Source organism: Erpetoichthys calabaricus, chromosome 16, assembly GCF_900747795.2.
Source record: "Erpetoichthys calabaricus chromosome 16, fErpCal1.3, whole genome shotgun sequence".
NCBI lineage: Eukaryota > Metazoa > Chordata > Cladistia > Polypteriformes > Polypteridae > Erpetoichthys > Erpetoichthys calabaricus.
In genome coordinates, this window is record NC_041409.2 from 71,053,006 (window position 1) to 71,078,624 (window position 25,619).

A 25,619-nucleotide genomic window follows, 5' to 3' on the forward strand; every position below is an offset into this window, starting at 1 on the left:
TGGTATTTAAAACTGTACTAAATAAAGTATTTGGAGATTCTATACAGCCAACCAGAACCCTGAAAAAAGTAACAATTACAGGCTTCCCCCACTTTACGAAGCTAAAATGTCCCTAAAAACTCCTTTTTCAGGTGAATTTTAATAATACTTCGACTTTAAATATCATTATTTGAAATGGAAAACATTTTAAGCATCTCCAGGTCAAAAAAAACGACCCATACTTGTGTTCAAATAACACCAAAATACACGTAACTTGACAGAATTAGTTTAGTAATAACACTAATCGTCAAAACAAACCCTAATAAGACATTGCCCTTCATTTAACACTGGTTAACATGGCCGTCTACCTAGCAATGGCCTTTTGATCTTTCTTGGGCTTTTCCAGGATGATACATGGAAGACAGTTTGAGTGAACCCCAGCACGTGAACGCACAAGTACATCTGACGGTGACTGGACGCCACCAACATCCAGCTCCGCCCCAAACATCCAGCCACACTCTGTGTCACCAAACCGTGAAAATTCAGTTTCCTTCCAGTTTGTAAGATGCAAAAGGAGATTAAAAAAAGACTTTATTATGTTAAAAGTTGTTCATAATTTAGAGGAAAACTTTACTTAAAACTCAAAAGGCGTTAAAAAAAAACAAAAAAGAACAAAGCAATGACAGCAGCTCTCTACTACTTACTCTAAGTGAGAATGCCAGAGTAGAAAACTGACACAATGACAGTTGAAATAAGTTCTACTATACTAAAAAAGGCTTTCAGAAATCAGCTTTTGACTCCATTTTTTTACTGTCCTCAGTTGTTTGGGCATTTCTCTACATTTGTACCCATCATATCCTCATTTGGAAACAGTCTTCAAGGAAAAGATTCAGAATAAGGAAATTCTTCACAGGAAAACGCTGGTAAATACATGAGAAATCAAAGACAAGATAAAAGAGTGTCACCTTTTTCCATTGAGGGCCTCTACTGGTTCCCGATGGCTGTTCTTCTTGTCTGCCACAGTAATGCCTGCAGGTCCTCAGATGGTACCCGGCTGTGAGCGCGAGTCCCGATTTGTGGACTTTTCACCACTGATCATTGACACCAGGCAGCTTTCCATCAATTTCTTTGTGTTTTGGCATCTCCCCTGTCATTAGGTTAATATCCACTGGGCTATGGACACCCCTAAGATAGTGTATATGTGCTGCAATCAGTTGGGTGCATATATTCTTTCACAAATATTAGGAATTGCTAACAGTTAAGAAATGTATTTAATTTTGGCCAGCTATTCCCTAATGGCAGACAGTAATCAATAGAAATAATAAAGAAAGAAGACACCTGCATTTGTGACGCCCCATGTGCCACTCAAGGCTGTCTCTCTCAACTATAAACCTGAGCCTGTCTTTCTTGTTTTAAGCGTCTAAGCCAGTGGCAACTTGCAAATCTAATCCTTGGATTAAGGCAGAGGCATGCCTAGTGCTCCTATGGTGAAGGATGATGCCAAACCGTCCCCATTTTAGGGTGAGGCCTGTTTGAGTGCACAGGTTGTACTAAAGGTAATGAGCAAATACAGTAGGAATCATCAAGGGACACCTGAAGTGCCCAGTGTCATAGCTAGTAGCCCCATTGATCGTGTCACCACTGAATGGAAAGCGATGTCACCCGCATAAACCAGGCAGTCATAGTGCAGCGAGACAAAACAGCCGGCAACAACACGTCGTTCTGACCAAATCTAGCACCGGAGTTTCTTGTGGCCACAAGATGTGATTGTTGTGATGCACTCGCGGAATTGGAGAGAAAATAGAGCAGTAGATGAATGGTGAAAAAAAAATAGAAGTTTTTATAAACCTTTAAAGCAAGAGAGATTTTTGACAACACAAAACACAGAATTAAGAATCAAATAGGAGAGTCAAGACCAAAGTAAAAAATGAATTTCCATAATCAAAAAAGAAAGTAAGTGGCATGTAAAATGATTTGTTCAGTAGTCAAAAGCTAGGATATCGTGTATGGAACCACGGCCTGGGGGCAGGATTTGGTTTAGCGCAGCGTGACCGGTAACAGGTAGAGCAATCGTAAACAACATGGTGACCAATATCTAAAAATCCAAAACACAAAATGGCCTCCGTCGTATTGATAAAAAATAAGCAAATGCTTAAAAAAGAATTAAATATTGACATTCGAAAATGGGCACAAACAACTGAATACTTAAAAATGACAGGACCCATTAACAATCATATCCCAGGCTCCTTTGATTATCAAACGTCGACATTAAACTTTCTGTTGCCTTTCGTATAGCCTTAAGGTGTTTTACTCAACATCCGACACCGCAAGCACCCACAGGCACAATGAATTCCTTTAATAATATCAGCCATTGGCATCTCCTCCATCACTAAAAGCCCACATTTCCTTGTCAGCCGTTTTCTCACACTGAACTATGAATGTGTGACCAAGCTAAGTGAGGTCATTTCTCATTCGAATGAAAGAAGGAGCTACTGGTTCCACCATCACAAATATCAGTACTGTCAGGCATTTCTTGGCAATTCCAGTATGTCCATTACCTTTGACGTTGCTTTCAAATCATATGTATAGTACATATTCATCCTGCATTTCAATTTGATTTTATGTGAAAGAGAGGAATACAAAACCGAGAACTTTCAAAAAGCTCATCAGCACCCCACACCAGGGGGGCCAGAAGCACCAAGCCAATAATTAGAGTGAGTGACCGGACAGCTAGCATCTGAATCACTGTCTCGCACAGCCATCCATATAACCTGTAGGTGTAGAAGTGCGATTGCTTGCTGTTAGGTTTGTGGTTCTGATTACGAGGTCTCCTGTATGGAGATATCTCCTCACGTCACCGGTGTCTCTCCCGTCTCCAGTGAGGGAGTTCTACACGGGAGTCACACTAAGGTCTTCGGACAACGAGAATCCAGAGTCCCGGTCCCGGGGTGGCTTTTCAGCCTTGTTGACTAGTTGGCTATCTTGCTCACTTGCTAGTGAGGGACTGCCAGTGCTCCCTACCATCTGACTCCTGGGTTCTCCTAAAGCCTTCATGATCAGAGGGAGGCTCTCTGTCTCATAGTTTTGGTCTTCATAAGCATAATTAACGTTTCCACAGGGAAAGCTCTGAAGTTTAACTAGATCCATTCCTACTGTGGCCCCTTTGGCAGCTCCACGTAGCATCATGTTGGAACTTTGTGGGTGGCAAGCCCGAGGAGAAGGTGGTGAAGCTCTGGAACTTGAGGTGGAAGAACTGCCATTGCCCTCAAATCCAGAGTCTTCTTTCTCAGCGGTGGTGGTGTTGGAAGTGTTTCCTGAGTGCTGAAATGGCAACTGCTGCTGTTGAGTGCTTTTGCGGGTGAAGCTCTCTAAGACCCATGAACCATAGGTGGGGTTCCACAAGTTTTTGGTTTTATTCTTTAGCCTAGGATTGGTTGAATTTGAACAGATAGCTGAGTCCTGGTCTGAGCAGAGCCAAGCCCCAGGTGAACCCCTGTTTGTTGCCTTGGACACTGTCCATTGTAAGCTCTCACTCTGGACTGACAACTCCTGTGGTCTCTGCAGGGGGCACTGCAGGTTCATCTTCTGTTTGAAGGCTTCAGTATGCTGGCCGTTCGGATGGACATCAGATTCAGAGGTTAGTGCAGGAGTGACGAGCATGGGAACTGCACCCCCAGAAATATCAGGACGCATCACTGTACTGCCCTCTTCTTCCACCGCAGGGGAGCACTCAAGTGGCAAAAGTGTATGGATGACATCAGGGTCCTAAAAAGAGGGACACAGAGGCATAAACTCAGAAAACAAAGTAAGTTTTTGGGGGATCAAAGCCAAATATATATTATATACCCTGCTGTTGGGTGGCACGGTGGCGCAGTGGTAGTGCTGTTGCCTCACAGTAAGGAGACCTGGGTTCACTTCCCAGGTCCTCCCTGCATGGAGTTTGCATGTTCTGCCCGTGTCTGCGTGGGTTTCCTCCAGGTGCTCTGGTTTCCTCCCACCGTCCAAAGGCATGCAGGTTAGGTGCATTGGTGTTCCTAAATTGTCCTTGGTGTGTGGGTGTGTGTGTGCCTTGCGGTGGGCTGGTGCCCTGCCCAGGATTTGTTCTTGCCTTGCGCCCTGTGCTGGCTGGGATTGGCTCCAGCAGACCCCAGTGACCCTGTGTTAGGATATAGCGGGTTGAATAATGACTGACTGACTGACCCTACTGTTTAAATAAGCACCTTGAGCATGGGAAAGGCACTATAGAAATAAAATTAATTATTATTATTATTATTATGGCAAGGCTTTGCCCTTTACGTCACACAGACTCTTATTAATGGGCATGTTTTGATACCATAATAAACTGCATTCTTTCTCAGATTTCTCAAAGTGGTCCAGAATGCACCAAAATTACACCAGTTTACTTTTTGTAATATGTCATTATAATCATATTGTCATCATTGTAATATATTTTATTGTTACAATGGCTTGTTTACAAAGAAACATTTAAGGGGCTCCGTTTGATCTTTCCCCAGGGAACCATGCTTTCAGGAAGCTGGCCAGGCCCCTGGTACGCAACAAATAAGGAGCCCGAGGACGCTATGACAAAGTAAAAACAAAACGAAGGGGTAAACCTCCCCTTAGAAGAGGGTCTGCCATACCATTCAGTCTAGCCAGATTGAGTATGTCTCAATGAGAGTATAGAACGACCTGTAAAGACCCACTACACAGGCTACACATACTTGCACAATCATAATAAATAGAAACACCGTTAACAAAACATTCATAATAATAATAATAATAATTCATTACATTTATATAGCGCTTTTCTCAGTGCTCAAAGCGCTATCCACACAGGGAGGAACCGGGAAGCGAACCCACAATCTTCCCCAGTCTCCTTACTGCAAAGCAGCAGCACTACCACTGCGCCACCTGCTCTGTCCAATTCAGGGTTATGAGGGTCCAGAGTCTATCCTGGCAGTATTAGGCACAAGACAGGAAACAGCCCTAGACACGGTACCAGTCCATCATAGGGCCCACTGACGTATTCACACTAACACTTGGGCCAGTTCGAAATACACAACTGACCAATCGCAAACGACTTTGGGACTATGTGAGGAAAAACAGGGAACCTACTGAAAAATCCACACCGACCGATACATTTCACAAGTAGGTAGACTCCACACGAGACAACATCCACATGCAGCTGGACAGCACTGTGCAATCCATCACCGTGCTGCTTATACAAAACTTTACTTACTTCTGAGTGAGTCCGTTCAACATTTGTTTTTATCAGTGTATGAATATTATAATATAGCATATAATGTTACATATAATTTAATTATATCACTATTACAGTGTATTGAAATTTACAGCACCTTATTTGCCCAGCATAGATTTATCGCTTGCAATTTATTGGTTGTCTTTCATACACAAAGGAGCTGGAATGAAAGATCAGGTTGAAGCAGGGTCTTTAACTTGTAGTCTTCACAATAAAATTAAGAAGAATGCTGCAATGCATCCTTGACTTGGTTTGTCATTATTTGCCCCTAGCAGAGGGCACACATGCTGTCATTTTGGTACATTAATAATTTCAGAAAGTAAGCCTTGTGAAATATGACAAAAATTTCAACTAATGAAATAAATCAGAAATTTTTCAATTTCAGCCACAGGAAAGAATCTTCCCTTATTATAAGGCCTGTAAGATTATTTCTGATTTTGAAGAAGAATGGAGGGAGTAGCTGAAGTATAATAAAATGTTTTCTGGTCCAAGAAAAAAAATATAAAAAGACAGTATATAGTATTGACACAGATCCCGAAAAGCATTAAAATTATCCCATGTGTCTGAAACTAGACTGAAAAACATTTCAATTAAAAAAAAACAAAAGAAATGTACGCAATAGTATCATAAATGCTGAAAGTCACCTTAGATAAAGGCGTCAGCCAAATAAGTAAAAGTAATTGCAATACTGACAGTGAAATCAAGCACATCTTTAACTTACATATTAACTGCTTTCCTGAAAGAATTACAGCCCTAGATTTCTGATTACTGTATGTGATGTGGTCTATGGACTTAAACATACAATACAGTACACATTACTGAAGTGGCAGACTTCACGCAAAATACAAGAGTTAAAGGTCACATACACATTACCAACACATGAATGACAGAGTGAAAGTGAGGGTGGATGTAAAGTACGCTCGGTCATATACTGATGCAGATCAATCTGCTAAATTCCTAAAAGACTTGATATACTGTATGTAATTTACTTAGAGACAATTTTTTTCATAAAATAATTTAATTAGCTGTTAAAAATTGATTTATTTTCTTTGCAGTTGTACAGCTAAGGTACAGCAAAGATGAAACTATTGTCTTTGTACAAATATTGATTTAATGATGAAAAAGGCACAAGTGGTAACATAGTCCTAGTCAAGCAAAAATGAAATGAGATATACTTAAATAGCAAATTGGCCTACATGTGTCAGAGATTCTAAATTCAAATAATGTTATAATGAAAAAAATCTCTCCAAATTCTGCAGCCCCCTACGTGAAAAGTCAAAACTGGGATTGGAGTAAAATAGAGACCTCTCTTGGATGACATGTAGATGGCACCACTGGAAGACTCCCACCTAATTATCCATGGTACTTGTATATGGCTCCCATCACACTATAAGACACAAACCTCCCAGACTATCACTTTTCTCTGCCTTCTCCAAGAGGCTGGCACTTTCCTCTTCAGAATTTTATTCCACAAATATGTACAGAGAGGCCACATATTACTAGTAACCACCTCTTCTATCCCATGGCCAATTCTAACCTCACAGACAAAGTGGCCTGCAGGTCCTAAAAGGCTACAATGAGGAGATGGGAGTCTAACTAGCTTCATTATCCTGCCTTAGGAATGTAACGCAACATTTGTTCTATAATTAATATAGCCAGCTAGCTAAGATAAATCAGCAGCATCAGCAGCGGACAAATTACCTACAATGGAAATAGCAAAGTTAATAACTCCAATACTCTCTTTACCACAAACCCAGGCAGTGAGTATAGATGCCTCCAGAATAATAAACTTTGGTTGACCAACAAGCAACTCCTTTACCTGAGTGCAGTAGTCAATCCTCTCTAAAATCGTGGAGAAGTTGGGCCGGTGCTCAGGGCAGTGCTGCCAACATTGGGTCATGATGCGGTAGCTGCAAAAGAGAGTAACTTGTGTCAAGGATATCCACTTTTCCTCACCCTGTGTGCCCATGCTGTCTTAAAAGAGCTCCAAATGTGTCCGAAAGGCTCTCAAACTAGCACCACTAGATGCCAACAACCTTGCAAGTACACTGAAGTGACATTACGGCTGTTGCCAGTTGTAAAGAACTTCATGACTCATGTCCTTGCCAACAAGTAAAAACCCACTTGAATCACTTACACTGGACCAGGACATCCCTTAGGAGGGTCCATTCTTCCCCCACTTGTAACAAATTCCAGAACCTCTTGATTTGTCTTGCAGGGGTATGGCATGTAACCCAAAGAGAAGATCTCCCAAAGAAGAACCCCAAATGACCTGAAGGGCACAACAGAAAACTCTGATGAAAGCACTGCTAACAGAAATACATATGGATCCCACCACTAGTTAAACAAACACCACAGGCAAAGCTTACCAATTCCTCACATTGTTCTGGCCCTGGTGAGCTAATGCAGTCTGCCTGGTAAACCTCCCAGCAGATCTTCAGACTTGCTTTTTACCCAGGGCTTGGACATTTCTGATATTTTTCCTGGTTTTAGCTAGAGTCTGCTTTTGTGACCTCTGAGCCAAGGCAGTTCACCAACTGTCTGCCTCTCTTTCATTTACAGCTGGTCACTTCAACAGTTATGACCATTCCCATCCTTGATCACCTCTACCTCCTGGAGTCCAGCTCAACAACAGTTATATGCCTAAATCATCTGATACTTGGCACCAAGGGCATTGACTCTTACCAGGTGTCTGTTTTAGAAGTGAAAACTCCCTCCAAAAAGGCTTCAGGGGGCATCCACTTAACAGGCAACATTGCTCGTCCCCCTTTTCGATAGTAGCTGGCTCTGATGGGGCAAGAAACATGAAAGGCATAGAATGTAAATCAGCATCTCCAAAAGAGTATGAGAATTATGTTAGAATCAAAATCAATTCTCTGTAAACATTTTCAAGCTTCTTCTCACTCCCCATGGTCTTTGGAGCTATGTTAAACTCTGCTTAAACTTCTAGCATAGTCTCAGTGTTGAGTTTGCGTGCTCTTCCTGTGTCTTTGTGAGGTTTACAGGTACTGAAGTATCCTCCCACATCTCCAAGGCCACTCTGATTTTATCCAGTATGAGTATGTGTGGGTAGGAATAAAAGTGTCAAATTATGGTCTGGTGTCCTGTTTAGGGTTATCTTGCAATTTAAACAGGGTAGGCTCCAGTTCACTGCAATCCAAAAACTGGATAAGGTGGATTTGGCACATGGATACATGAAGGTTTTATGGGCTCTGCAGGTGGATTGCACAGTATTTAGTATTGCTCCCTCATTGCTTTGGGAACTCAGATTCAATACCTAGTCTATTCATCATCTGCATGGTGTCTGCATGTTTGTGTTCATATGAGCTTTCTCTGAGTGTTCCAGTTACCTTTCCCATCAAAAATATGGGTGTGTTTGGTCTGGCCAGCAAAATGTCAGCAATCTGTTAAACTTCTTCTGCTCTATATCCTACGTAAATAGCAGGTGCCAGACAGTGTAAATTTATGGTTAAAGAATGCAACATGAAACCATAAGTTCACAGGTTCAGATCTATCTGCTAAATAACCATATATCCCTGAAAAAGTTGTTTAGCTTCTCGAAGTTTTAAGTGTCAAAATGTTGATGTGGTATAACAGGTCCACAGCTCATGTCAAAAGGGCCAGTTTTAAATAAATAATCGCCGCACTCGCAGCTTAGAGAGGGGGGCGTGGTAAGTGTTGCGGATCGGTTCCTGGGGTGATTCATTGATGCGGGCGATTCTCACTTAAGTGTACAGGTGAGGAGTCGTCCGCATCCGTAATTGTTCCCGGGAGTTGTTGATTGCCACAGCTGATCCACGTCCCCGTAATATATAGAAGCGCGAGGCGGCTAGTAGGAGAGAATGACAAAAAGTAAAAGAAAAGGAGGTTGCAGGAGTGAGAAAGCAGGAAGCAGTGTGGAGAGAAAGCCATTGTGTGTGAGAGAGTGAGTGAGTAAGAGAGAGAGATAGCGAGCGCAGGCAGCTTGTCAGTTGTGCCCTAGCGGGGTGTTTGGCCAACACCGAGGGCAGTTGGTAGTGGTTGCTCCCATTGAGCATTGTGAAGAGCGGGAGTGACCACCGAGAAGGATGGCTCGCTGTGGAAGACAGCAGGAGTCAGGAGGCTTGGGTGATGAATTCCCTGACTTGAGTGTCCTGGACGTTGGGGAAAAACCTAAGTCTCGGTCTGGAGAGTGCTAAACCGAAGTCAGGGATCGGGAAGCCTCCAGACCAGATGAGCGGACAGAAGGTCAGCTGCAGGAAGGGCGACTCCCCTGTTGAGAAGCCTGATGGGAGAAGCAGGGGAGCCGCCAGGTAAAAGAAGACACCGGGCTTCGTTGTTTTTAAAGGACTGCTTCCAGTCGTTGTTTTAACCTCGTTTTAAAGGATTTATTTGTTATTTTAACCTCCATTTCACAACTGTTTTATTGGATAATTTATTGATTGACGATTTAAGGATTTGATAGACATTACACTATTTATTTGGACACTGTTTTGATTTGTTGTTTTTAATAAAAGCACTTTGCACTTTTTTACACAATCCCCTTGCTCCATTTGTTGTGCCTCATTGCCAAGCTCATCGGTGACATTACCGACGGTGCAGGGTTCAAGGGCTCCCGAAAGCAAGATGGGAATGTGGAGCAGAACCCGCGTCGTCACAGTTGAATCTCAAGGTTTATCCTTTACTTAGAATAAAGAATGATCAATTGACTATACATACAGAAAGATGATATATGCTGAAAATATGAACTCATAACTCATTTTACAAAATGGGATCCTGCCTTCATAGAATTGCCAACTGTGGAGAATACAGGACTAACTGACAGGACAGAGTACCTGTAAATATCACGAGCCATCCCAAAATCACCAATCTTGGCTACTCTTCCAGATCCAGCGCAAGTCAGAAGACAGTTCCGAGCAGCAATGTCTCTAAAACAGTGAAACAAAAACTGTAAGAGCTCGAGGATGTGTGAAAAAAATATAGACTCTCCAATCAGAGCTGTGTTCTGGAGGCCACACTTTATAACACTTAGTAACCTACAAGCCTGGCCTCAGAGTCACCACAGAATGCAGCGACCCACTCACAGGAATGTGTTGGCGCCCAGCTCTACAAAGGTCACTGTTGTGTTTACCATCTAGGCAGGGCACAAGAAAAAAATGTCTGTTGCAACTGCTGACTTCAACTAAGCCTAACTCCCTCCTTCTTCTCCATACCGGTGAATAAAGTGATTCTCCTCCAAGTACTTGCAGCCACAGGCAATGTCTCGTGCCATGTGTAGCAGGTCCAGCATGCAGAGTGATGACCTTTGTGTCTGCCAGGAGAAGAGATACAGTCAGATTAGGAAGAACAAGACATAATGACATAGCATCTTTCCACAGTGAACACCTGTTTAACATATTTCACTGTTATGAGACAATCACTTGGGCATTTCAGCTGCTAGACTCAGGGAGCCAGTGGTGGGCATTGAACTGGCTACCTTGTGCTTTCAGGTGTGAAGTAATCAAGCAACCTTTATTTTATTCATACATTTTCAATTGAAGCACTTTTCATTGGCCTTACTGTGTTCATTCGTATTTTTGAAACACCAGCAAATTATGAGACTTTTTCAAGGTCAATCAGGATGTCAAATGTGAGCTTTAAATACAGTTACCTTGTGCTTTACATGACCAGTGTCAATCAAGTAAACTTTTTTCAAAGAGTACTTTTGCGAAGTGAGTACTTTTCATATGTGACATATTAGTATAGTGGACGGCACGGTGGCGCAGTGGTAGCGCTGCTGCCTCGCAGTAAGGAGACCTGGGTTCGCTTCCTGGGTCCTCCCTGCATGGAGTTTGCATGTTCTCCCCATGTCTGCATGGGTTTCCTCCGGGTGCTCCAGTTTCCACCCACAGTCCAAAGACATGCAGATTAGGTACATTGGCGAACCTAAATTATCCCTAGTGTGCACTTGGTATGTGTGTGTGTGTGTCCTGCGGTGGGTTGGCGCCCTGCCCAGGATTTGTTCCTGCCTTGTGCCCGGTGTTGGCTGGGATTGGCTCCAGCAGACCCCCCGCTGTTAGGAAATAGCGGGTTGGATAATGGATGGATATTAGTATAGTACAATTTGTTGTACCTCTGTCTGATACTGGATCACCAGCGGTTCAGGTGACTTACTGAAGGTTACCAGGAAGTCAATAAGCGAGTGCTGAACTGTCCATTCTTGTGCTTTACATGGATATTATTAATCAAGTAACCTTTATCACCTTTCCACAGTGAATACCCATTGCAATCTGTTCTCTCTTATAAGATAAATACTGGTGTATTTCTACAACTGGAGTGCCAGCAGGATAAAAGATTTTCTAAAGGTCAGCCAGGGAGTCGTTGGTGGGGGCATTGAACCAGATACACTGTTGTTTACAAGGACATGATCACCAGCACAAGCTACAGTAAGATGCCCTTCCATGTCTGCACAGTTGAAGTACAAGATGGGTATGTGACTTCATCAGGATCACACTGTGAATGAGTGCCAGTCATTGAATCAACAACCTACAAGTCATTAAGGTGCACCACCACAAAGAATTACAAAGAGTCACTAAATAAACCTGTTGAAAAACACAAGTGTAGAGGCTGTAAGCATATACTACAAGAAAGGTTGCACGAGGGACTAAAACTATTAGGTGGCTGCTATAATACTCTGAGCTCATGAGAAACTGATACAAGCACAGGGCAGGCTGCTAGACCCTAGGAGGGGAAGCAGTAGTGATGTCCATTGGTAAAAGGGCTGTGGGCAAGTCAAGTAGGGCTGGCATTAGCATGTTGTGGTTACAGCAATGGTGTCTTGGCTGGTCAGGTGTAGGATTAGGATTACTGGCCACTCACCAGTCGAGGTCTGTTTTGCCTTAGGAAGCTCTTCATGTCACCACCAGTCATCAGCTCAAGCAGAATGAAGCGTGGCAGTGTCTGCAAACTCACTCCAATGCAGCGCACAATGTTCTGATGGCTGAACTTACTGCAAAGACATTCCAGAAAGCAGCTTATCACAAAGATTGATGGAGACCAAGGAATTGCAAGGGTGATGACGGGGGACATACTATGTAAGTGTGATTTAAGTTAAAGCAGCATATTTTTGTCCTACACCCCCAGTAGTGGGATATTCTTACCTCATAATGAGAGCCTCCATGAGAAAATCCATCTCATCCTGCTCAGAACAGATTGCTGGGAGTGTCTGTAAGTGAGATATCACACTCATCCACGTGTCTTCACATTTACAGTGACCTCCATAATTTCAAATAACTGGATGTCACAAGAAGGGTCACCTTCTGTTCTAGCTGCATTTACTCATGCTTTCACTCTGTCCCTTTTGAAGAGTTCCAATGAAGTCTTACCTTGATTGCAACTTGCAGTGGGCCACTTTCTCCTGGAATTCCCAACACACGGCCCTCGTATACTTCACCAAATGCTCCATGACCCAGGGCCCTGGAGGGAAGAAATGAATGTAAAAGAATGAAATCAAATTTATGTTCTTCATTATTTGATTATAGAGAATCTTGATATATTTTTAACATGTGATCACCAGGATCACCGTTTTTGGACTAATACTCATAGCTGCTGGACAAGGCAGAACTCTTAAATAAGTAAGAGGAAGGAGCAGGGAATGGCTAAGAAAACACCTTCTGTTAACAACTGGTCTCTTGATCCATACCGAGAATCTGAAGGAACAGCTCCTTCCAGTTAGTCCTCTTTCTGATAAATGAAATCATTTTACTGGGGAATAAAAGTATACTCTTTCCAGTGAATTCACAAGCATATAATATTAGATTGGACACCCTACCTTTTACCATAGCAGATCAGTTTACTTGTGATATTTACCCCTAGGTATTTAAACATAAAGCTCTTTATCAACAAAATTTTGCCGTCTGTATGGAAAAAATTAAGCAAAATTTGCATAGATGGTCAACCCTTCATCTCACTCTAGCCGGAAGAATTAACGTTGTTAAGATGAATATCCTTCCTAAACTTCTTTTTTTATTTCAGAACATTCCAATATATATCAATAAATCGTTTTTTAAGAAATTAGATTCAACAATAACCTCATTCATTTGGAACTCAAAACACCCATGTATCCGAAGAGCGACCCTACAAAGACCTCAGGCAGAAGGTGGCATGGCTTTACCTAATTTTCAGTTTTATTACTGGGCAGCAAACATACAAGCCATAAAAACCTGGACACAAACAAATGAACATACACAGGTTTGGTTCGCAATAGAAGTAAAATCCTGTAGTACTTCTTTATACTCCCTGCTCTGCGCTCCAATAAATGCAAGTTATCGCAAATATACTAATAACCCAATTGTGCTTTACTCACTCAGAATATGGAACCAACTTAGAAAGCATTTTAAGATGGAAAATCTTTTATCCGTGGCACCTCTGCAAGAGAACCACACTCTTTCAACTCTCGCAAACATATCCAGTTTTTAATACCTGGAAAAGTTTTGGGATTAAAATGCTCAGAGATCTTTATATAGACAACATATTTGCATCTTTTGAACAATTACATTCCAAATTCAACCTCTCAGCTACACACTTCTTTCACTATCTTCAAATTAGAAATTTTGTTAAACAGAAACTGCCCGATTTTCCTCACCTCGTACCCTCCATCATGCTTTAAAAAAATACTGCTCAATTTCGAGGAATTAAACACCATTTCCACATTATATAAAATCTTATTAGAGTCCCTACCTTTCAAAGACCCAAGAGGACATTGGGAAGAAGATCTCTTAATCAATATATCAGAAAAGGAGTGGAAGGTAGCAAAGCAGAGAATTCACTCGAGCTCCATATGCGCAAAGCATAGAATTATTCAACTAAAAATTATATATCGAGCTCATCTGTCTCGCTTAAAACTGTCCAAAGAGTTTCCAGGGCAAGATCCAACCTGCGAACGCTGCAACCAAGCTCCTGCCTCACTGGGTCACATGTTTTGGGCCTGCACCAAACTAACATCATTTTGGACCAAAATTTTTAAGTGCCTTTCAGACAGCCTTGGGGTCACAATCCCTCCTAACCCATTAACAGCTGTGTTCGGTGTTCTTCCAGACGGACTTGAAGTGGAGAAGGACAAGCAAACGGTGATTGCATTCACTACACATTTGGCACGCAGACTTATTTTGTTAAATTGGAAGAATCCTAACTCTCCTCTGATAAGTCAGTGGGAAACCGATGTTTTATATTATTTGAAATTGAAAAAAATCAAATTCTCAGTTAGAGGATCTGTACAGAATTTTTTTAAAACCTGGCAGGATCTAATCAATATTATTTTAGAATAAGAGAAATAACTATTACCGCATTTAATTCCCTTCTCCATTTTTTTATTTACCTATATATATTTCTTCCTTTCTTCTGTTTATTGTTGCCTTATTAAAAAGCCCTAAGCAATTCTCCTTTGGCTAAGCTCTCCTTCTCAGGGGTGGGGTTTGATTTGTCTTCAATTTTTTTTTTGTTATAAATTGATCTATTTGTATGGAATGATTACAATAAAATTAATAAATAAAGAAAAAAGAAAAAAAAGAAATCATTTTACTGGTAAGCAAGAGTGTCAGTGCCTCATGGTTACTCTTAAATTGGACTGGTCAATTCAGTTGTTTTACGAAAAAGCAGAAACATCAAATTACACCATGGTCAGCTTACACATTTAAAGGAACACCTCACCCAAAAAGGGTATTTTTTATATGTTACTTACCCCATGTACTTTGTAGTGATGGCCAAGAAAAAAATGTAATGCCACGTTTTCATGCAGAATGGAGAGAAAAAAAGTTTGACACCATACAAGCCAATGGTGACCAATGCTGTACAACAGCAAATTGTTTAAATAAATACATAAATAATCTAAAATTACTCATGTTGCATAAATCCATGTCAGTTGTCCAGTTGTATGAAGATCTGGCTCTCTCCCTTATTCAATGTTTAAGTGTCTTATGTTCAGTTCAAGATTTCTGTAGAAGAGCTACTTAAAATGATACGCAATTCCCAGCATCCAGAGAAGTATTGCATCATTGGGCAGCTTTAATTGTTGTTGCGGGGGGCTGCTGGGGGAAAGAAGATGAGGAGCTGGATTTTAAAGTAAGCCACAAGACACCAGCAGGATTGTAATCATCTTGTGCAATTTTATTTCACTGCATTCACCCCTCAATTGGATTATAATGACATTCTCCTTGGAAAATACTGTTGGATGTGCGTTCTTGTATTGCACCTGCTTGTTTTTGTGATTCTGTATGAGCTTGAAAACATCTTCGTCTGTGGAGCACTTCCAACTTCTACAAAGTAAACAACCCCACCACAGTAGGACAAAACTTTACATTACATTACATTTTAAAGGGTGTCCAGTTGGGATCTAATTTCATTTTTCACAGTAATCTGCATTTGTGTGTTTAGACTTTGTCGTGAGTGTTTATTGTTTATCTGTTGTGCCTCATGTTTTGTCAGGTATCTTTTCCATCTGTGTTAATTTTTGCTGTTGGGTTTTTTTAAATGGGTTTCTGCAGGCACATTGGTTATGCATTCATCATTTATTCAGTGCATTCATTATCATTGTTTTATTTAATTGATGTGATACATTTCTGTGTCTGTGATTGTGTATAAGCTGAGTTAAGGCTGGCTTCCCCTAAATAAAATAAAGAAATCAACATTTTATACAGTAACAGCCTGAGTCTGGCTTCATGGCCACAACAAGACAATCCCATGTGGATTTGGGTTTCTTGTTAATGGTGTGCGCGGATTTTTCCAGGACTATATATGTAACAACATTTTTGGAAAAAATGTATATGTTTTGCACATTTGAACATATGACTTTATAACAGACATGTGGATTATGCAACATGTAGTGGGAGATTCCTTTTTTTTCCCATGAATGTTTTTTTTATATTGTTTGCCATTTTTCAGCATTGGTCACCATTGGCTTCTATTATGTCATTAACTTTTTTATCTAAATTCTGAATGAAAACATGAGACTAAAATTTTTTCTTTGTCATCACTACAAAACTATTTGGGGTAAGTAACTTATTAAAAAAAATACCATTTTTGGGTAGCATGTTCATTTAGCTTTGCTTGAACAGGTGTCCTATAATTTGAAGGCAAAGACAGGATGAACAAGTAGGCACTGGCTGATGCAGGTTTTTTCAGGCTCCTTACCTTAGTAGGGAGATGTTTCTACGTGGAACTTCTTTCAGGTCTCCTAGAGATGTTGGCTTGCCTGCAAAGCAGTAGTTGGGATTGTAGTCGGTCATAATGATGGAAGTGCGGATCTTACTCAGCTTGTACTCAGGGCTCTGCAGGCGCATACGGACAGCTTCTAGCTGGCTCTTCTTCCTGTAGTAAACTATGTTGGGTGTGTTGGGGGTATTGGGTGACGCAGGAGAGAGAAGAGTAAGAGATGAATATTTCTTGTACATCTTTTTCAGATCATCTTGATATCCTTAGGATTCTTAGTTTTAAGAATTTGGGCAAGCCATCTTTAGACACTTGAGGCTAAGGAAAGTGTGCCCAATGCCGTAATGCTGGCTGAATGGAAAACTTTTACCCTAAGAGTTATGTTCAGAGCCCATTTCTTGGACTCCTTGGTGCCTCTAAGCCAGGGGTCCTGAAGTTTGGTCCTGCAGGTCTGCAGTAGTTGCACTTTTTTGTTAAAAGTCAATTTTTGCTAATAACAGAGCTTGTTATTCTATTCTGTAGCTTTCAATCTTCCATATCAGATCATTCTAGGACAGTGTTTCCCAACCTTTGTGGTGTCACGACCTAGTTTTTCACATGCCAGTGTGTTCACGACCCAGTAGCTTGGCCTTCTTCCATGAATTTAGGGCATTCTTCTCAGGGAGAGTGTGGAGTGGTCCCCCTTAATGAATCATGCACAATCGTCAAAGCTTGGGGGAGGGTCGGTGGGGTTTTGTCTGGAGGCGGCCTGCCCGTAATGCTGTCATGGCCGACCAGTGGACCATGACCCACAGTCTGAGAAACACTGCTCTAGGATAAAGAAAAAAATGTCCATCACAACTGCTGGTTTCAATAGCTTAACTCCCTATGCCTTTGTGTTGGCAGATTTTCTTTCTGTGACTATCATCTAGATTTTTAATTCTAGTGGAGGGGTTTGCTGCATGATCATGGCGTTTCAATGCTTTTCCTCCTTAGTGACTCAAGTGCGATCTGTTGCTCTGAAATGAGCATGATCATTGAACCGATGGATGGGGTTTTAATCCAGGATAGGCCGTGATCCACCACAAAGCTGCCAATGGGAATTGAGCAAGATCGTCTATAGAAGGCAAGATTTCATATGGGGTTGGCAGCAGCTCACCTGCAATGCTGCCTTGGGGTCCACAGGTTGGGAAATACTGCTCTGGGATGAAGAATATGTGCTAGTTTTCGACAGCCAAACTCCCTTCACCTCCATATTGGCAGATTTTTTTTTTTTCTGAAAATATCATCTACCTTATTTGTATACTAAAGCAGCTTTTGTAATTTGAAATCCTCCAGGGGTTTTCTCTTCCATTTCTTCTTATTAAAACATTTACTTCATAATCAACACACAAATGTGTAAATGAGACCAAATTAGACGATAAGTTGGTGGCAACTTTATCATTTGCATCTCATTATTAATTGACAATTGGTTAAGAAAACAAGAAGTAATTAAAAGCAACCAATTTAACAAGAACAAAGCACAGTCTTGTTGGTTCAGGAATTACTAGCAGCTAATTAAGTTAATGTGGTCAAACAAAAACCTGCAGACACTGTGACTCTCCAGGACTGAACTTGAGGACCCCTTCCTTGAGGCTCAACAAACTATATAAAGTTAAGAGGCTCTAACAGACACACTTAAAAGATAAACAGAATATCAAAGACAAAAGTTAACAATACATCCACTGACCACCAGATGGCACTAGATGACAAACTAATCAGAAAACTGTTGTTAAAAATGACTTTCTTGTTTTTTACCTCTCATTTTCTAACCTAGTGCTGGAAAGAAGCACAGCTTAAATCACTAGCAATGTGTGGAAGCAAGAAACTGGCACAGAGCAAAGTTCATGTAAACACACACACACCTGGGTACCTTTAGATTCCCCACTCAGCTTGACAAACATACACTTTCATAGCGCCTTGTAAAGTGAAGACTATTCAAAGTACATTATTAGCATAATTTAGAGCAGTTGATTTATTTTTTTGAAGAGTGGCACACAGATTACATGACTCCTTCAGTCATGGTGCTGGCTATGAACTGGAATCTTCATTGTCTGAAATGCAGTGGCCTACCCAGCCAAAAAGCAAGAGCTAGTGGATCAAACACACTATAATAAAGGAAGAACACACCAATGTCCACATAGACTGCGCCCTGGCCTGGAAGTAAACCAAAGTGCAAGGCTGCTGTACTATGGAGACATTCCATTTATGTTTTTACTTTATACCATGATTTGAGTCCAGCACAATCCTGACTCTTGCATTCTTCACTGGAAAGCACCATGACTAGAAAATTTGTACTTAGATGCTCTAATGGTAGGTTGTACCACTTCATCTCAATGGCAGTAATTATATACTTGTAGCTTATTTCAGATAAAAAGTATTCTTTTAAATCGGGGGAAATTTTAGCAAATATTGATTGCCCAAAATTATACTTTGGGTAGCTAGGAATCCAATAGGCTGTGGAGGAGTTACTGTACAATTGGTTTAGGGAATAAAGGAAACACAACTTCCTAATTATGCTAAATTACATCCAGTTGGTGAAAGTTCTTTGAGTCAGCATTTTTGCAGAGTACACTTTACTCCACTCTTTGATTGTGAAACCCCGCTTTCCAGTTTTCACTGGGCACTCTTTGGTGAACGCAGCACAAAATCATCAAGACTCACCTGTTTTGCCACCACCACCCCCTGCACAGTGCTGCAGGGGAGTGGGTGTCCACGATGCAGGTTGGTAGTCTGCCTGGCGAAGTGTAGGAAGGCAACTTCAGCTGGTGGTGTAAACATCCATGTGCCCTGGACCTCCAAGTGTCGATGGCTGGAGGGCAGACTGCGCAGGACCCAGGCACAGACTACCAACCTGCGTGACGGAGACCTCAGGTGAAGAGACACTATTACAGGAGCGTTTCTCTTGTCCTACCAAACCTGACCTTCCCAAACAGCTAGCATTTCTTCAGGGGGAAATTATGTGGGTGGGAGTTTGGGAAACCACCACCCCCACTGGCCTTTTTTTGTAATAACATTTCTTTTTTTGGTTTATTTTAAAGTGTACTTAGTTTACTTTTCAGTTTGCACATCTGTCATAAAGAGTTCTTTACTTGGGCATGGTGGTCATTTATTTTGTGAATGCCACTTAACGTGAAGTTGAAACATGTGGGCTTTTTGTGCAGTATATTTTACATAAACACCATCATAAAATATTTTTTGTCAAGGATGTGTGCACTACAGTAATTATGATTTTTAAGCAATATATTTTATATAGCACGTTTCCAGGTGTAACATCACTTTGAAAGTTTTTGTGCAGTAAGTTTGAGATTTTGTAGAATTTATTATGCAGTGCCTTTCAATGTCAAACAAATTATACAAGATCTGCTTGTCAGTTGTATACACTGTGGAAATAAAGGTAATTTTGTTTTATTTTAAACAGTGCTAGCTAACATGAAACAATATGAAAAATATTTTGAAACAGACACAAATGCATAATTGGATAATGATGGTGACTTTGTTTTATGTATTGTATTTTAGGCCCATAAAACATCATTTGACACAATAATGTGCATTTATTTTACAGTTTCAAACATAAATATTTTGCATGTTGGACATGTGTTTATTTGGCAATATAACATCTATTTTATGTGCTCACTTCCTGTATCTATTTCAAGATAACAGTGAGCTGCTGCTTGTTCTGGCAGCATTAGACATGAAGCAAGAACAAACACTAGGTAGGATGGACCTGTACACACTTTGACTTACTCATATTGGGCCAATTGAGAGTTACCAGTTAAACCAGCCTGCAAGAGTTTGGAATGTGGGAGAAAAGTCAGCATACACAAACAAAAGACGATAAAGGCATTGGGAGAATACCAAAGCTCCACAAAGATGGTGTCAGGTTGGGATTTGAACACAGGACTCTGGAGAGGTGAGACAGTGCTGTCCTTACTTAACGTAACTATGATCATTAGTTCACTAAATAAAGCTCAATTCAACATAAAACAGAAAAATTTTAGGAGACCAATAAATATACACTATGTTATTTGTGATAATTAACATATTTCTTCTACATAGTACGTTTACAGAAAAAAGACAATATGCGACAGGCACGTGCCTGACAGAACGTATGATTAACTACTACACAAACCTACGCTTAAAGCATCTGAACACTTTGAATGGTGGCTACAGTGAAGGTCTCTGTGCTACATTTATTTCATAAAGTGCCTTTGAATTTGAAATGCCACCATGAATATATCACATTATATAAATGCACAAAACAGTGCTGATTTACTAGTACATTTGTTTCATATGGTGCCTTTTAATGTGAAGGATATTTTTGCAACACATATACAAGGAATAATGTTGCACACACATACATTGGTACACTGTATTTTAAATAGCAGACTTCTGGGGTAAAACTCATACAGTATATTAAAGCTAGTGTGCTATTTTCATCATATGTATTTTATACAATGCTGGAAAATAAGAACCAAACCAACATTTCTCCTCAACAACTGTTACAGTCCTAACTGTATCAAATATACTTTTCTACATGTTTTGCAATGCATTTCCAGCTGGAGAAATTTTGTAAATGTACCATGGTAATTAACATTAAAAAAAAAACAAAAAAAAACAGGGGTCTTGCTGTGCTATACACAGCTCCATAATTTCCATGACCTGCCCTCATTTTAAATACTATAGTAGAAATGATACGAGTGACAGACAAAAAAAGAAAAAAAAAACAGAGAAAAACTAGAAATTTGCCCACCAGAAACGTCTACAAATGTACAGCATTTTCTGTTTTAACAGGCTCAACTTTCACCCTTGAAGGGAGGAAATGGGCCAGCAGGACAGCTGTCTGAACCTTGCTGAAGCGCAGCTGGATCTCATTTTTTGCTATCAGAAGACAGGCTCCTGCCTGCTGAGAAATTCTAATTAACACTTATTTTCAAAGCAAATGCAATGAGGCAGCGATATAAAGCAAAAAGTGTAGCCAAAAAATTACCTGTTGCTACTCCACTGGGCAGCCAGTTGCACTAGGTTATAATAGCATCTTGTGATTACAGTTTGAATGCTACATTCTGCAGTATTCAAACTGAAGACTGATGATCAGACATTAGGGGTGTAATTACTGACTTTGCTATGACATGCCATGCCAAATCTGAGTGCTACTTAGAAGAAAAAAGTCACCCATCAATTAAGAAGGCAGGATATTTGGTTGGCTGTGTCAAAACTCAAATCACAGTGTCCACACAAGTGTCTAGATCAGTGTTTCCCAGCCTTTGTCCTGTGGGTGGCAGGCATTTTGTAACCAAAAACTTCCCAAGGCACACCACTGTTCTACTAATCACAAACACATTATATCTCAAAAATGTGCTCAACTGCCCAAAGAGGCTGGGCTGCAGGAGAAGCTGATGAAAAAAGCAGCTCTGAGATCAGCGTTTGCAGATACTTAGTTAGCACTTTGGTGGCATCTCCCAGATGCTTTGTCTCTTTTGTCCACCCATCTCTGCCTCAGAGGTAATTCATATGCCCACTATCCACCAGCCCGGTGAGGCTCACTGGCAACCACATCCCCAGGCAGATGGACTACAGCAGCCAGGAGACACATTTGAAGTGCTCTAAACATTGTGTTTGCAACATGGAGCTGTTTTTATGCCAGCTTTTCCAGGTAGTCCTGTCCTCCTCAAACAGATATTGACCACCTGAGGAGACTGTACTACTCAGGTTCTGACCCAGGGGTGCTACACTATTATTTCCACGACATACCTATATAACTCTCATGGCACACCACTATTCCATGGCGCACTGGTTGAAAAACACTGGTCTAGATCACAAGCATAAGCAAAAACTGAGTGTGAAGATGTGAGAAACAAGAAAAACAAGAGATGAGCTCTGAGATGTGAATTGGAAGCCTAATTTACAAGGGACCATAGCCAGTATGGAACTCCGCTTTGACACATAGGAAAGAGTGGTCACTCTTATAAATGAACTGACTGTCTTAAACATATGGGCTAGATCAAAGTTAGTATGAGAGCGAGCTCAGAGACTAAAGGAGTGATGGTGTGCACTGGTAAATGAGCTCAGAGCTTCCTTATATGGAGTCATGTCCAGCATAGAACTTGGCTGGAACACAAAGAAGTAAAGGAGTACACAAAAACATCAGCTGCAAACCTCATTTAAATAGACCATGCGTGACCTGCACTGGATATGGCTCAGATCTAAAACTGTGCAGCTTAGTAGTTAAACAGTGGATTTTAAACCTCAAAGCTGCTGGTCCAATTTTCATCTCTAAACTGACATTGTGAACTTGAGCATGTCACTTAACCTTCCTGTGCTCTGGTTGTGAAAAATGTCAAGGATAAAGGCATCAACCAAATATATAATAATAAAGGGGTAGAAGGGCTACAGGATAAACAAGCTGAATGCCTCATTTAATTAAAAAGCCAGTATGAAACTTTATATAGACACTGAGGAATAAGTGTCCTATAGTAAGACTTGAACTGGGAGCCACATTTACATGGGAAAATATCTAGCATAGGACTTTGTTCAAATGTATTGCAACTGAGCTCTGCACAGGTATTTGAACATGAAGTCTCTTAAATTACAGGTGCCGTGTGATGTGGCTCAGGTATTAGCTGAACTGCCTATTATCTGTCCCCAAACACACCAAGTTGAAATAACATTCATAGTGCAGAATGTGAAGTACTGTTTATACTGAGGTCCATAAATGTTGGTAACATTCCCTCCCTCATGTAAGGTTTGCTTTAATAAATAATTAAATAAATATCTGCTCTCTAAGCCCAAGAGGCACATGACATCGACCAGCATCACTCTGTTAGAATCCAAAATAAGAAAGAAAAAAAAAATCAGTAAAGCAGCATAAAAAGCAAAACAAAATGCAAATTTAAGCTGATGAGAAGCTCATAATTAAATGGCTGATCATGCAGATGCCAATGAGTCTCTATCAGCAATCAGTGGGGTGTCTGGGCCCCCCTGCTGATTCTGCTCCACTCTTGGAATGTGCTGTGAGTGAGAATCCTGCTGATCTGAATGGCAAGCAGGTACACCGAGTGCAATGATGGGGGAGGAGAAAGCAAGAGAGTGAGTTCGAGTATATAACAAAATATGTTGCAACTAAATTGAATATGTCATTCCAAATTGACCTAGAGAATGCTACAGTGGTACAGTAAGTTGATGCAAAATAACACATAAGAACCACAGGTTTAGCAGATATATGTACGCTTGCTTCAATTTGATATGCAAGCACTTACAGTGACACTGCTGCCATGCTAACCATTTGGCCTTGCATAAATAAACCTGGCAGCTAAGCATCACCAAGAGACATTCAAAAGGTCTCTGTGACCATAGTTGGCATTTTGTACTCTGCTTTGTCTTGCTCCTTCCTTCAAAAAGTGAATCCATGAGCATGATGTGGAAGTAAATCGGTATTACAAATGTTTTTTCTATTGGGCACCATGACATATTTGGTGGTCTTTTTTGTTAAATGTACTGAGAATTGAAACTGATGCCAGGAATGTGGAAGATGCAATTGCATTTTGGCTGGAAGAAGCAAGGAATGACCCTTTCAAATTTTGCCTCTGGTTTTTGCTGTGCTGTACCCCAGTAGTTTGCTCTGTGTTTCCTGTGACACTGTTTCAATCTAAAACTAAGCTAAATATGCTTTGGAATGTCTTGGGTATACATGGCTACATTTTAACCCTTCCATCTATCACTTCCAGACAAGAAAATAAGGTAGAATCCGCAGTTTGTGCCATTTGCAAGAAAGGTAAGATGCCATACTGTGTAACTGGAGAGTACAGAAAGTATAGAAAATCAAGGAATTAATATACTGTACTATATACAGTTGACTTGAAGTAGTTTACATGGGTGCACTTGGCACCAGAGAGATGATACAAGACAGGGAGGGACAGGGCCCAGCTTGTACCTGAAACTTTCTAGCGGAGATAAAGATATAGGCAGTATCTGCAAACTATAGCCTAACAGTACTTCCAAAATAGTGTGCCATTTGATAATCTGTAACAGCGCTTGGAATATAAACTTTCAATTAAATATTCAGATAACAAATCCAAGTTAATCCTCAATAAAATACACTTTTACTCCATTGGTGTAAAATGGATTAAATCTGCTAAAAAGTGTACCTTACACAAATCTCTCACAACTTTCCTCAGTAAAAAAGGCATGGAAGCCCACTTGGAGTTTGCAGGAAGGCACCTAAATGACTCCCTGCTATGAAAAATAAGATGCTCTGGTCTGATAAAAATCAAGATTAATATCCTTTCTGGAGGAAGTCAGGCACCATACATCAACTGTGCGATACCATTCCAATGGCGAAGCATGGTGGTGGCTACATCAAGCTGTGGGGTTATTTTTTAGTGGCAGGGAATGAGGGACTAATCAAGGTTAAGGGAAAGCTAAACAGTGTAAAGTACAGAGATACAGAAAAAAGAAAATAAGATTCAGGGCACTCTGGACTGCAGACTGTGCCAAAGGTTCACCTTCCAACAGCACAATGACCCTAGGCACAAACCAAAGACAACACATGAGTAGTTTACGGACAACTCTGTGAATGTTTTTGAGTGGCCCAGTGAGAGACAGATCTTTTAAACCAATTGAACATCTGGGGAAACATGAAAATAGCTGTTCTCTGACTGTCTCCATCCAGCCTGAAAGAACTTGAGAAGATCTTCATAGAAAAATGGAAGAAAAATCCAAAATCCAGGTGTGCAAGACTCTAGGCTATAATCACTGCCAAAGGTGCTTCAGCTAAGTATTGAGAAAAGGGCCTGAATACTTGTGTCAATATGATACTTCACTTTTTTATTTTTAATAAATTTACAGAAATTTCTAAACTCCTGCTTTTTCTTTGTCATTTTGAAATGCTGAGTGTTGCTTGATGTGGGGGAAAAAGAATGTAAATAGGTGAAAAAAGAATGTGAAAAGGTGCAGGGGTTTGAATACTTTCTGAACATATACAGTATATATTATACGAACAAAATAAGTCATATTTCTTGCTTACTTACATTAATTTAAGGTCAAAGGGTGCCAGAGCAGTAATAGAGAGCAAAGCAAAATCCTCTTTTATGCTCCCACAAACACTGCCACTGCCATACTGGGTAAATGTACTGTCACCAATAAGGTAAATGGAGATAAACCAGCATGCTGTTCTACATACCGCATATAATACATTGAA

General features: G+C 40.6%; 1 protein-coding gene across 1 annotated transcript in view; it reads right to left on the reverse strand.

The window, feature by feature from the left end:
* Window positions 1-1,231: 1,231 nt before the first annotated feature.
* Window positions 1,232-25,619, reverse strand: part of ltk (leukocyte receptor tyrosine kinase) — a 186,992-nt gene continuing 162,604 nt past the window's right edge. Inside the window, exons 20-29 of the mRNA XM_028822370.2 lie at window positions 16,385-16,571; window positions 12,583-12,673; window positions 12,358-12,422; window positions 12,077-12,206; window positions 10,432-10,529; window positions 10,054-10,146; window positions 7,925-8,026; window positions 7,377-7,511; window positions 7,059-7,149; window positions 1,232-3,744 (exon numbers count right to left, since the gene is read on the reverse strand). Coding sequence (XP_028678203.2) covers window positions 2,869-3,744; window positions 7,059-7,149; window positions 7,377-7,511; window positions 7,925-8,026; window positions 10,054-10,146; window positions 10,432-10,529; window positions 12,077-12,206; window positions 12,358-12,422; window positions 12,583-12,673; window positions 16,385-16,571 — 1,868 coding nt within the window. The 3' untranslated portion in view covers window positions 1,232-2,868. The remainder of the gene's footprint in view (window positions 3,745-7,058; window positions 7,150-7,376; window positions 7,512-7,924; window positions 8,027-10,053; window positions 10,147-10,431; window positions 10,530-12,076; window positions 12,207-12,357; window positions 12,423-12,582; window positions 12,674-16,384; window positions 16,572-25,619) is intronic.